This window comes from Passer domesticus, chromosome 1 (genome assembly GCF_036417665.1).
Source record: "Passer domesticus isolate bPasDom1 chromosome 1, bPasDom1.hap1, whole genome shotgun sequence".
Classification (NCBI taxonomy): domain Eukaryota; kingdom Metazoa; phylum Chordata; class Aves; order Passeriformes; family Passeridae; genus Passer; species Passer domesticus.
Window position 1 is genome coordinate 24,727,840 of NC_087474.1, and position 13,238 is coordinate 24,741,077.

Here is a 13,238-nt window from a genome sequence, read left to right on the forward strand (position 1 = left end):
AAACTTCTGGTTCTCCCCAGCTGTGTAAAAGGGTTTGTTCTACCTTGACAAATAACTTGATGGCTTTAGTTTTCAGATGAAGGTTGAACGTCATAATTTACTTTGAGAGGCCAAATGCACCTGTGGCTCCTGCCTGCTTTTACCCTGCAGGCTGCTTAACCTTGTTTCTGTCAGAGCACATAAGGAACAGCAAGGAAATTCAAGGATAAGTGCTGAGACAGAGTATGTTTAGAAAGCCTATAGATGCAATGGCACAGCATTTCAAAATTGCAAATTCCATTGCCTGAAGTCTCAGGGAGAAACTCGAGTTTTCCACAAATATTACACAGCACAACTCTGGTAACAGCTCTGTCAGTGGCTTTCCGGGAAAGCAATCAGGCTTAGAATTCACATTCCTTATGTTAACCCTTAATAGAGCAAAATTTGCCTCCTTCTCATGTTTAAACTTTGGCAACAGATGCTTCAATTTATATTAAGGAACTTACTAAGAAAATCTAAATTTGTAATGAAACATTTGCAATTTCTCAGTAAGAAGAACATGCAGTATTTCAGGAAACATTCACTAGGGAATGCAATTAAATGCTCTATCAAAACCACTGAGCAGCTGTAACCATGACAAAGAAATATTAGAAAAAACAGCTTTCTAATGTCACTGTCCCCATATTAGTAACAGCATAATGATTGCTAAGGGAAATAAAACTCCAGTCCTCAAATGTGGGTGTAGCTTAAAAGAAATAAATGTGTCCCAATGGACACAACCATGGCTGCCCAGGAGGCAATCACTGCTAAGACCTCTAGCAATCACTAATTACCATCTCACATACTTAAAGATGTCCCAAAAAGACCTCAGACTCCCAGAAATCACTGCAAGCTTTGAGAAACATTCTCTGCATTAGAAATTTATCATGTCTGTCTTCTCAATTGCAGACACCAGGATGTTTTAGGAATAAAATTAGTAGTTATCATTCTACTTTCCTTAGCTGAAAGATAAAACAGACCTGTGTAGCCTGTTACATTATTGATCAATTGTCCAAAACATAGTAGATATTAGTTTAAATCAAAGAAGTCATGATGGAACTGAAGACACAAAGTTTTGTATATTTTTTTAAAAATCAACTTGCATTTTGTAATTACCCAAATACTTGGTGGGGGGGCGTTTTCTGCCCCTACAGACTTCATTGGATTTTGGATAGTGACCCATCTGCTACGAAAGTTGTATGAACTGTACTGAAGAGAATAAAATCATGGGGAAAAAGGCAAGAAACTAAATAAAATTATTTTTTGGCATGAATTTATTAATGAACAACCTTGACTCCCTTACTTGTCTATTTAAAAATGTCACAGTAACTGGAAAAACACAAAGATTTATTTGATTTAATAAAACTTGTCCTCATACAAGTTGTGCCTTTTAGCATGTCACCTCACATAAAGTTTGATATGTTATTATGGTTTGAAACCAATATAGGAGATATGGGCACCTCACAATCTTCTTTTTTTCTTCTATGTGGTTCCATTTTTACTCTAGGTATACCCTGACCATTTTGCATTTTTGTTTTTCTTTCCCCTCCATGCACAAACAACTCCAAAACACATCATAGCCCTCTGTGATGTCCTACTGCCAGACTGTCATATATATATATGCCATATATATTGTATATATTCCTTTATACCCTTTTGTACTGTCATACCCTCCTGTACTTGTGGGATGGGGCACATATATTTTTAAGGAAGAAGGAAAATCGGGATTAAATAGCTTTAAAATGATATGATATGCATTAGTGATTCCCTCACTGTAAAAACTAACACCAAAAGAAAAGTAACAACTAAAGTTGAAATACCTAACATATTATAACAAGATTAATTTTAGTAACAAAAGTACTTAATTATTTAAATATCACTGAATTTTATAAGAATAATTTAAGTAACAAAAGTACTTTATTATTTAAATATCAGTGAGTTTCAAATATTTTCAAAACCTTCAAAGTTAGGGGTTTTTGCTGAATCCATCTATTTTATTCAGCAGGACAAGGCCCACTTATTTCAAGTACATTTTTCCCATAGAGAAAATGAGATGGATGTAGCCCTACCTATCTTGTACATTACATTTCATTTCAAGTAGAACATACAGGCCAGCTGTTCACTGGGAAATGACATGCAAATACTCATCTCAAAAAAAATCAGCATATAACACCCTGGAACTATACATAAACATTTTCTTGCAGGGGTTTAATGCCGTATTTGAGAAGCAAAAAGCATAGCAAATTTGGAAAAAAAACCCTTCAAACTAATTAATTTCACAGGAGGGACCAAACCAAAACAGAAATCTAATAAGTTTTTGGGTTTTTTTAAACAAATGGCTTCAGGAGGAAATAATTATGTACCAAGTTCAGCATGCTATTAAAGGTCCTGGCCTCCAACACTGTCTGTTAGTCTTTAATACTTTTTAGACTTTATTTCTGAAATTCACTATTTTTCTTCTTACAACAAGGAATTTTAAGTTCTTTAAATCAGATTCTTTTAATTTTGACAGAAATGCACACTAGAAATTTCCAATCTCTGGTCTCTAGGAAATATGTATCAGATAGTCACCTTTGGTCCAGGAGGTCCCCAAACAGATGCTCCACGTGCACCAGGGGGTCCTGTCTCTCCACGATCACCCTGTTACAAAATGGAATAATTAGACTTAAACAGACAGTTTGACTTTCTGAACTAAAAATATCTACAATATAGATCCACCTGCAAAACAAGCAATACTGTAAAAAAATATTTAAATCAACATATTGTTCTTATCAAAGCTGGTCTAAGTTTAATGTTTTAAATGACTATTGGTTGTTAAATAACTGTATTTGACTTTTTAAAATTTTAATTATTTTTTTGTCTGGCTTACAATCCAATGGAATAATAAGAACACTTATATTATTTCAATATCATTATAATCCATTCACAGTAATACTTACAAATATTATAACAGAAAGTTAATGATTCAAAGTGAAAATTTTGAAAATACTCATGGTTAGAATCACTTGGACAACTTCAGTTTAGCTTATCAGTGCTCATGCATAACTATAAGTAATTATATCTTTCACTATTCTTTTTCTCCTTGAGACTAGTGTGTCATTTAGGATAGATGATGGAAATATTTCTGCTTTCCCTTTGTTCTGTTAAGTCTCTAAGCATCAGATGCTTGAGAAATTTTTACACTGCATAAGCTTCATAGATTTAAAAAAAAAATACAAAGAGAAGGGTTACCATGGAAGAACAAGCTTACTTTTGGTCCAGCTTGGCCTTGTAGTCCTTTAGGACCAATCATTCCTTTGGATCCTTTTTCTCCAGGGTCACCCTGAAGAAAACAAACTTTTTTTTCAATCACAGCAAAGATTCATTCACAGCTGCAGCTACACAAATAGCCCAAACCACAACAATAATTATTAATCCATAGAGACATTTAGATGTTCCACTCCAACTGAAATCCTGCTCATTCCTAGAATGTGACCCAAATATCCTAAATTATATGAAATGGCAGATAAAAGTTGTCTCTTTACTAATACATCGTTCTAGACTTTTAATTTCATATTAAGATATCTAACTATTCTCCTAATTTCTCTTAGCTTCTCTCTCTCTCTATCAACACACTAAGCTAATCTGTCACTTCTGAACTTCAATGAAAATGCTGTATTGAATTTTTAGGAAATCTCTACCACCCTATTAACTTTAGGCTCTGCATTTAGAGTCTGATTTTGCTGCATTTGTTCAGGCTACAGAACATTGCTCTCTCTCTCTTCAATCCTTTTAAATCATCAGCTAAAATAGAGTTGATACTTATGATACAATGAATGAAAAAGTAACTCAGAATCCAAACTCTTACAAAAGTCTGTAGTACTTCCCCAGCATGCACATCAAGTTATACCTTTTGACCCAGAAGTCCTTTGCCAGGGCGTCCTTCTGGGCCTCTTGGACCTTCATCTCCCTTTTCCCCCTAACACAGAATAAATTACTAATTACTTTCAATGTAGTTAATTTTACTGATAGAGTTATGAGAAACAATGTTTGCATAAATACTTTTCCCCAAAATGTCAGTAAATATCTGGTTATTTTTTTTCCTACAAATAATAAAGTATTCTGTCTCTTACAGCCTTGCAATCTCCTACATTCATATTCCTTATTTTCACAGACATTTGTAATAGTGCCATTTGCAACTGCATCAATCTTTTGCAGGAAGGATTCCATGCATATAAGAGGAAGAGAAATGCTTGCAAACTTAACAAAAAATGTCTTGATGGACTGATTCTGAGAAGTAATTTTAGACAAATCTACAGCCAGTGGCCACTCCAGGCTGAAAATATTTGCCAGGAACATTACGTTAAAGGACTCAAAAATAGCCCACAAAAAACATTCTATTAAGGAACATTATCTACAAAATATTTATGCATAATACAAGCCAGACTAGTGTATTGGGACACCTGCAGGTAATTTAGAGAGTGAAAGGTAGATTAAAATGAGGTTAAAATCAATTTCTGATTCGAACTGTTGATGGAAGTGATACTACAGAGCCTGTTGTTGACAGGCATCAGTCTGGATTCCACTGTGGTGAGACATTGTCACACCTGCAAACAACTGCTGTAATATCACCATGCCACTTACTGCAGGCATCCAGCTGTTCTGTGCACTGCCCTGAATACCCAGGGTAGCTGCTCAGTACTACTATTTTCACCTTCAATGGCTTACAACAGGGAAAGTGACAACACAGAATTAATCATCAGAGTAAGGCAATATGCAAGAGAAAAAAAACCAAAAGCCCAGCATGACCATCTGTAACTTTAATCCAACATCTACTCTTAATGCTGATGCACTTCTGATACACTCCAATCTTACTTTGTGAGCAGCGGATTATACAAATTTTAAAAATATAATTAAGTAGCAACAGAAATGCTACATATCTTCTTACAGTGGAAGGCTTACTGCTTCAGGCTGGAGCTCATCTGACTGGTAGTTCTACTTTTAGGTGACAAAAATGTGAAGTTGCAGTCTTAATAGATATTTATTACTATTCAAATATTTTCTGATTTAAAGCCCGCAGTCAAAAACGCTGATTTGCTTACTCCAAATCATGTTTAGTTTATCAATTCTACATGTCAGCCAGCTGCTACCCTCCTGTAAGAGCTGCACAGTAGCTGTCTGAAGGCACCTGGATTCTCAGCAGCAGTTAAAAATGCAGAGCACTAACTTGTGCTTACTCACGGCTCATTCATTTTGGAAAGAGTACAATTAAAAGCTTTCATTTAATTTGCTGTAGATTTACTATTTTGGGCACTCTGCTTTACATCCCTCTAAATTACTGTCCACCATTTTGAATATAAGATTATTTTTTCCAAATGTGGTGGAGCTTCTCCTAGATCCTCAGAGTTTCCCTTAAGAACAAACAACCCTGGGTGCAGCTGTTTGTGCGCGTTCCTGCACCACAGCTGACAGCTGCAGCCACAGCTCAGCACCCTGTGAGATGCCTTAAGTCCCACTGATGTAGCATTACTTCTCAGTGTCAGGAAAGACCTGAATAGGCCACGAGGAACAGGCTAAAGACATGAGCTATCTGCTCTCCAAGAAGATTGTGACATGTAATAATAGTCAACTGCCCACAAAAGCCAGGGCTGCTTGCCTGCAGCTCAGTTGCTCAGTCAGGTGGTAACCACTGTTAGTAGAGTTGGTTGGACACATCTCACCCAGTCCCTTATCCCTGGGAAAAGTATTGGCATATGCTTTCCTCAAGGGTGAACTCCACTGCAAACCTGCAAATAATCTGTGCTTCCTTCATCACGCTTTTTGTACACCTTTTACATGTGGTAAAATGGATTTCCTTACCTTGTTCCCTATTGATCCTTTCTCTCCCTTCACCCCCTTCTCTCCTGGGGTTCCCGGTAGACCTGCATCTCCCTTAAAGAAGAAAAAAATTGTTATGTCTGCCTGTTTAAAAAAATCATTTATTCTGTAAAATGGATCCAACAGTTTGTGAAAATATTAATTAAAGATAAACAATATTTTTCCTCAAATAAAGGTTGTTATTTCCAGTAAGTTAAATACTCTATAGAGACACTAATTTTTAATACCCATAAAGTAAGTATTTGAAATTTCTCTCCAAGTTCCCCACCTACTTCTTAAATCTTTGACTTGTATTAAATAAATCTGTATTTATTCAGTGAATAAAACCATGACTGAATGCTGTTTGTTATTCTGTGCACAATAATAATGTTATATGAATGTAATTTACTTGCTAAGTCAAACATTTGGGACTTAAAGTATGGTCAACCAAAAAAGTCCAATAATTGACTGGACACTAAACCCTCATCATTTGTACAAATTGACCAAGGCATTACTTTTAACATTTATCAGAAAGAGTTGAAAAAATTCAGAGGAAGCAGTCCTGCCAAGCATTTCTTTCATGATCCAAGAAAAAAATAATTAAAAACAAGATGTCTGTGCCACCTTACCTGATTTTGGAAGCCCGACTTAAGTCATTAAAGATATGGTTAAGAGTCTTCAAAATGGCATCTGAAGCCAAAGCTTTTTTACATCTCTTCCAACACACAAGCAGTAACACTGACAACGCTGTTGTCACACAGACTGGCTTTTTTTTTCCCATCAGAAAAATAGGGGGAGAGAGTTAGCAACCTTTCTAACAGGCCCTGGAAAGACCTCACTCGTAGAAAAGATTAGGGGAAAACTTTGTTCCAGTTATGGTAGTAGCAATGCTTTTACAACACTCACTGAAATTCCTTCTTATTTTGACCACAGTTAATTTATACCAAAAAATATACTTGGTTTATCAGCAATTAGTGGAAGAATTAAAAGACCATATAAAGAACAATTAAAAATAAAAGGAGGCTCACTTTAAGCCCTGATGTGCTATTTCCTGCAGGTCCTGGTTCTCCTTTTTGTCCACGTTCACCTTGTTCACCCTAGCAACGAAAAGTCTTTAGTTTAATAGAGAAACAGTTTAGCTTCATTGGCTACTTGCACATTTTAATTAGCTGCTTACACATAGAGGTGGATGTGGTGACATTCCACAATTCTATGATCCTAAGTGGTCATGTTTTCAACTGGGAAATTATGTTTTTTAAAATCCCCTGTAACTTGTAGGACTGCATCTATTTTATTTAACCCTGCAGTGGGCAGAAAGTCGAAGCGAATCACTCAAACTTTATTCCTTATGCTTCAATGCATTTTATTTTTTACTTTACAGGACTATATCAAAAACTCTTTGGTCCCTAAATGAAAAATGAGTCCAAATAAAGAAAAATCAGAGGTCCTGCTTAAAATAAAGTTTTAGCCTCATAATTCTTTCTGCCTGTAGTTCTAAAACAGTTAAAGAGATAGGAATTCCATTTTTTAATTTTGCTTTATCACCTGAAGAGAACTGGCCTACCACAAAACATGTTTTGCAGGTACCTATTTTTCTCTAAATTAATATTAAATATTGCTCCTTTAACTGCTGCTTACATGCCAACATTATATCCAGAAGAAAATCACTGGTTTTCTCGTGCTTTTTCTACAGTGACTATTGTCTTCCTTTCATAAATCAAGGTGATTACTAAGCACACTTCTAATTTACAGTTCATCAGTTCATTCCACTTGGTCTTGTAATATTTCAGCAATTCCCCTTTCCTCATCTGACAGTGTTCACCTGCTACTGTACCACTAGAGGCCTGGGCTTTGACAGCAGTAATTGTTTTCCTCACTTTTGTGTTCTCTTCCTACTTTCCCTCCTTTTGCGGTGCAGGGTCAGCTAAGTACACTTCAGCTCTTTTTTCTGTCTCAGGCCTTCTGTCTTTGGTTTTGGTTCTTTCTCACAATGACCATCGAAGGCTGAAGGTGTGGTGGGATTAGCCTGAAATCTCAAAACCATCACTGAGCTAAAGCTAAACTGTTTGGTAAAATGATTTACTTGAACACAGCATATATGTAGCACCAAACTCATTGGACACAAAGATGTCTGAAAGATCCTCTGCTTAAAAATATGTGTTCCTTTAGAAACAGAAATTCATATTCAGAAAGGCTAAGCAGGCAGAAACCATATATTCCACTTGGGGAAGACCTTGATAACATGCATGGCTTTTTCTCTAAGATTCAAAAGGATTTATTATCTCCCATAAAGTTACATTTTCTTCTTATCAAACGCATTTTTGAAAAGCCTGGAAAAGATACTTACTGTTTTGTGACAGTGCTGCTTTTAAAAAACAATGTCTGAACCATTACCTTTGGTCCTGGCCAACCATAACCTTCAGAGCCTTTTGGCCCAGGGACTCCTGGGGGACCCTGTACACCCTATAAAGCAAAACTAGTGAGTTTTAGTGCATTACACTCTTCCACATCTGAAAATCACCACATGTCCATCTTCTGTTAATAACAATTTTATCTTGCCTTTATAAGAAATCTTCCTTCCAAAATTAACAGAACCCAGAAGATCTTTTGGAATGTTTCAGTTTATTCAACTGCTAAAGGGCATGTTCAAGTTTCAAAGGGCTTGACATTCAGAACTGGTAGGTACTTAGCCTTGTAAAATTCTTATGTATAATATATTACCACCAAAGCAATGTTATCTGATTTACCTCCTATGCAAATTATTATGCAGATTAAACCAAATTTACATTTGCTTGATTCTAAGACCATTCAAATCAGTCAAAATCAGTTGTGTTTACAAGCTTTGCTTAAAAACTAGTTTGATATTTTTGAAAATGACAAATCACTATGAGATTTTTAATGTCTTTACATTAAAATTAGAACTCTGTTAAAATATAAAATGAAAACTTCATGCAAATGCTCATTACATGTTCAAAATATAGACTTACCTGGCTTCCTTGAAGGCCGGCTCCTGGTGGTCCTGGTGGGCCCTGTGGTCCTACCTGGCCTTGGTCACCCTACAGAAAAGATATTCCCAAGAACTAAATTGCAATAGTCCATGCTATCTGATTAACATATTTAAACTAAACACAGAGTAGCAGTCCTCAAGCTGTATTATCTTGAAATCTGCTGCTTCTATCTGAATTAAATGTGCTTGGAATATCTGGAACTCTGCCTATGAAAACTGATCTAACAAAAATAATGTCCCTTCTTCCCTACAAACTCTACCTTGTTTATAATATTAGATGATCACACCTGTAATTTTATTATTAGAAGGATACATAGCTCATCTTTACATACTGAGATTAATTTTAAAGATTTTCTTGTGCAGAAATATGGACAGTTTCTTGTACAACTTTTTCAGAAGAAAAACTCACAAATATAAACACAGCAGCTGCAGATTATATCAAAAACCTAAAAAAATCAGCATGTTTCTTTGCCTGTTCCAGGCCCATTAGATTAGATGACTCAGGGATTTTTCAATTTAATATTTATTTTAAAATTAAAATATTTTAACTAGAATATTTCTGAAATTATTTTAGAAGGAAAAAAAAAGTACATTTCTTCCCTCATATTTCCAGCTGCATAGAATACAGTCCTTAGTGCTCTAAATTAATATTAACAGGCTCAGCTACTGGTATGGATGGAGCTGCATGGAACAGTGCAACATAGCTGCTCATATTCAGGTGAAATATACCTTTGTATAGTTGTGATATTGCAAAAAATTAATCTTAATTTAACTATAAATATAATTAATTATAGATAAAATTATAAATATACTCTATGCCTCACCTTGTCACCTTTGACTTGTTCACCTTTTGGTCCAGAAGGACCACGGACACCGGGAGAGCCTTTTTCACCCTAGAAATTGGTGACAGTTTTGAAACTTGTATTTAGGAACTTATAAAGGACACCATCTTAGACAAAGTGGTCATCACAATGTGGATAATGAGGAAAAAAGTATTCCTTTACAAACAAACTAGAAAAATAATCAATGGAATTACCAAATTAGAGAAAATAAATTGGTTACAATTCATAACATACTTCATCTGCATTCGTATTTTTGAACATAGGACTTCAAACGGAGAAAATAAAATACTAGGAGGAAGGAAGTTACATTTTGAAAACATGACAGTATGCTCCCTAGTCAGAGAGATCAGTTCAGAACTGAGTGCAAGGATGTGACTGATGCCTTTTCCATAAAAGGAAGAAAAATCTTTTCTTAGTAATTCAAGGCTCTAGAGAATCTTGAAGCCACTAAAACAGAGGGCTGTATCTTGATGGGAAACCCAGTTATGATTTATTAATAAATTTTTTATTGTTTGTACATATTTTTTAAAAAGTTGACATGTATTAACCTAGCAAATGCCCTAAATGAGATAACTGTCCACAGAGACTCATACAACTCATCTTTCAGTTTCCCAAATGGTAAGGCAAAATGAAAGCAGTTGTTGAATATCTTCTTCCAATACAGAACATAAATAGCTTGGTGGTTTCTTGGAAGACAATTTATCTGACTAACGCTATCAAAAGAAGTTCTCTTATTAAACACATAAATAAGAGAATCATTAACTTACTACTGGTAGAGGGGACTGTACCATTTTTTTTTTGTAATTACCTGGATAGAATTTCTGAAATCAATGGGATATTCTGGGAGCACAGTGGTTCACAAATCCAAGATCCATCATCCAGAATTTTATACCAATGGAACTATCAGTGGCCTTAAATAACTTAGACACTACTTCAAATTTGGTCCACAATGTTAAAGAAAGTAATTTCCATAAAACTACCTTGTCTCCTTGAATGCCGCGTCCTGTCGAACCTTTTTCACCTGGAGAACCAGGAGGGCCAGGTGGTCCCTGAAAGAAAAAAAATTATATTCAAACTATACCAGCAACTCAGTTCTTAATAGAAATTTTGTGTAATTTACAAGTACAGGATTTTGCAACACTGACAACACTGGTAAGTCAAAATGCTTCCAATATCTGACTGAGCCCAAAAATTAAAATGAACTGTAGCAACCATTAGTTGGGTCATTTGGAATAGAATAAGCCAATGCTGAATTCATGTGAATTACACAATCAATGTCTAAAGACTGTACTCTTACAACTCAAATGAATCTGCAGATTTTTTAATAAAATAATTAGTATTACAGTGAAATGTATTCCCTATAATTTCACATAATTTCATGATTTTCTCAATAAAAATTATCAATTTGAACATATTTTTAATACATAATGACAAGTTATATAGGCAACACTAGAGAATGTTAATTTTGATTTAAACAAATACAGAAATAAGTATTTTTCTAACACTTTCTGTCCTCTTGCAAGACTCAGCTAACTTTCAATTTTTAAAGCTAGGAAGTATTTTTTAAGGATGATCTTGATTAAACAAAAAGTTTCCATATATTTTTGTGAGAAAAATAGTCTTTCACAAATGCAAAGTAGCTTTCAAAAATACTAGAATTAATCTAACACCCATCTACATTTGTGTCTTCATATGAACAAGAAAACCATACATTTTATACATTTCAGGAAGAAAAAGCAGCCATTGAGTATTAAATCAAGAGCTTGCCAAAGTTCTGTAATTCAGAAAATAAAGACATAATTAAAAGCATGTAATTTGGGTCCTTTTTTAGACAATTTTTAAAGATTATCATAAACTTAAACAAGTAGGAGTACATATATATATAAAAGCTCTTTCCAAAAGTGTCTTGGATGTGGTTTTATTCTGCCTGGATAAACCACTGCAAGCAACTACTGATGTATTGGGCTGGAACAGTTTGTGCTGCTCCACACTAGGAACAAGGTGGTTATGGAATCAGAAGCCAATACAGCTACTGAAAATCAATTACACTCACTATTTTGTTGCATTTAAATTCCCAATGCATGTATGACTGACTTACAGGTAATCCTGGCTCACCAATTCCAGGAGGTCCTCGCAATCCAATTCTACCTTCTCGACCTTCAGCACCCTTGTGAAAAAGAAAATTAGAAAGTTCAGTCCTAATTCAGCTTGGTACTTTTGAAGAGCACAACATTTACATATAGATGCTTTAATGGCATCACCACAAAGGCTTGAAATCTAATGTGCAACTTCTCCTAAAGGAAAAAAAAAAACCTATACATGACATTATAAACATTTGAAAGTACCTTTCTATTAATATTTGAAACATTAGATTGCATTCCAGCACTCAAGACATAGGGGTAACTGCTTAAAATTGCAAAGCCTAAGAGATGACAGGGATGAGGGAGTTAACTCAGAATAAATTTGGCTGCAGTACCAAAGCAGGAATGCTCAGGTGTGAGGGATGCTCACTGTAGCCTCTATTGAGGTTCTTGAATTGAAGCCATCTTCAGTGGAATATAGGATTGCATGGGAACTCCAAGAGCTGAACAGTTTCTGCATCTTCTACTTAGAAGGGGTCATAATCTTCACAATTTCTCCAGTTTACTGAGGACTGTGTGCTTCACGGATAAGGGCACAGAGGATTTTTATTTTTCTACGGAGTAGTAAAGAGACAGGGGATGCTATTTCTTCTCCATAAACTATTTTCTTTCTGGAAGGACCAAGTGTTGTTCCTTTTACATGCAAAATACTGGTTTCTGAGCTCATAAACCCTCTGTGTGTTCTGGGGTCTGCCCTACTGTAGAGGAAATATGCAGGAATTCAATAAATGTACAAATTAGAGCACTAAAAGCAAAAAAGTATAAGTGTGTTTAGATGGTGGCTTTTGGATCCAAAACATAGGAAAAAAGATGGCAGAAAGCTACACCAAAGACTTCACACCAGAACTAGAGTGAGGTCTAGTTCTGCCCAATTTACATTTCTTGTCTGACTCTGAGATGCAGGTCTCTGACAAAACTATTGTAAACTAAGGAGTCATGTTTCCTATGCAGATGTTTTTGTAGTTTTTCACATGATCTTTCTGGTCAGCATAGGCACACATGACTTTTCCAAGACTGGATTCCACGTTCTAGTATTTTGCAATAAAATGAGATGGAGGAATGAAATGCTGCATGAAAGAATCTTGTAAGAATATCTGCTCCCTAGTGAATGACAAGGCAAATCTCTCACTTGGCCATATATCAGATGCATGAGATGCATTTCAATACCTTGAAGAGTGGATTACTTATTAGTGCAAGCATCTGCTGGTGCTTTAAAATTATCTCACCACAGTTAACCCCCATTTAAATAGCATTGTTCATTACTTCTATCAATAGGATCATCATAAAATTCAAGAGTTGCTGGAAAAGCAGGTCTTTTATCTCTATCCTGTGGGAATACAAAAACCTGTCATTCAGTTTTACATTTAGGAGACAAAAGTTTGATAAAACTGTAGA

The 13,238-nt window shown here is 35.3% G+C and overlaps 1 protein-coding gene across 7 annotated transcripts in view; it reads right to left on the reverse strand.

The window, feature by feature from the left end:
- The window catches only part of COL28A1 (collagen type XXVIII alpha 1 chain), an 82,994-nt gene that overhangs the window by 40,970 nt on the left and 28,786 nt on the right, over positions 1-13,238 (reverse strand). For all 7 annotated transcript variants that reach the window (XR_010357009.1, XM_064410949.1, XM_064410927.1 and 4 more), the window contains 10 exons: positions 11,801-11,869; positions 10,683-10,751; positions 9,685-9,753; positions 8,841-8,909; positions 8,248-8,316; positions 6,882-6,950; positions 5,857-5,928; positions 3,908-3,976; positions 3,269-3,340; positions 2,590-2,658 (listed from right to left, as the gene is read on the reverse strand). Coding sequence is in view for 6 of the 7 variants with exons in the window: in XM_064410949.1 (XP_064267019.1) it covers positions 2,590-2,658; positions 3,269-3,340; positions 3,908-3,976; positions 5,857-5,928; positions 6,882-6,950; positions 8,248-8,316; positions 8,841-8,909; positions 9,685-9,753; positions 10,683-10,751; positions 11,801-11,869 (696 nt within the window). In the remaining variant the exon portion in view is untranslated. The remainder of the gene's footprint in view (positions 1-2,589; positions 2,659-3,268; positions 3,341-3,907; positions 3,977-5,856; positions 5,929-6,881; positions 6,951-8,247; positions 8,317-8,840; positions 8,910-9,684; positions 9,754-10,682; positions 10,752-11,800; positions 11,870-13,238) is intronic.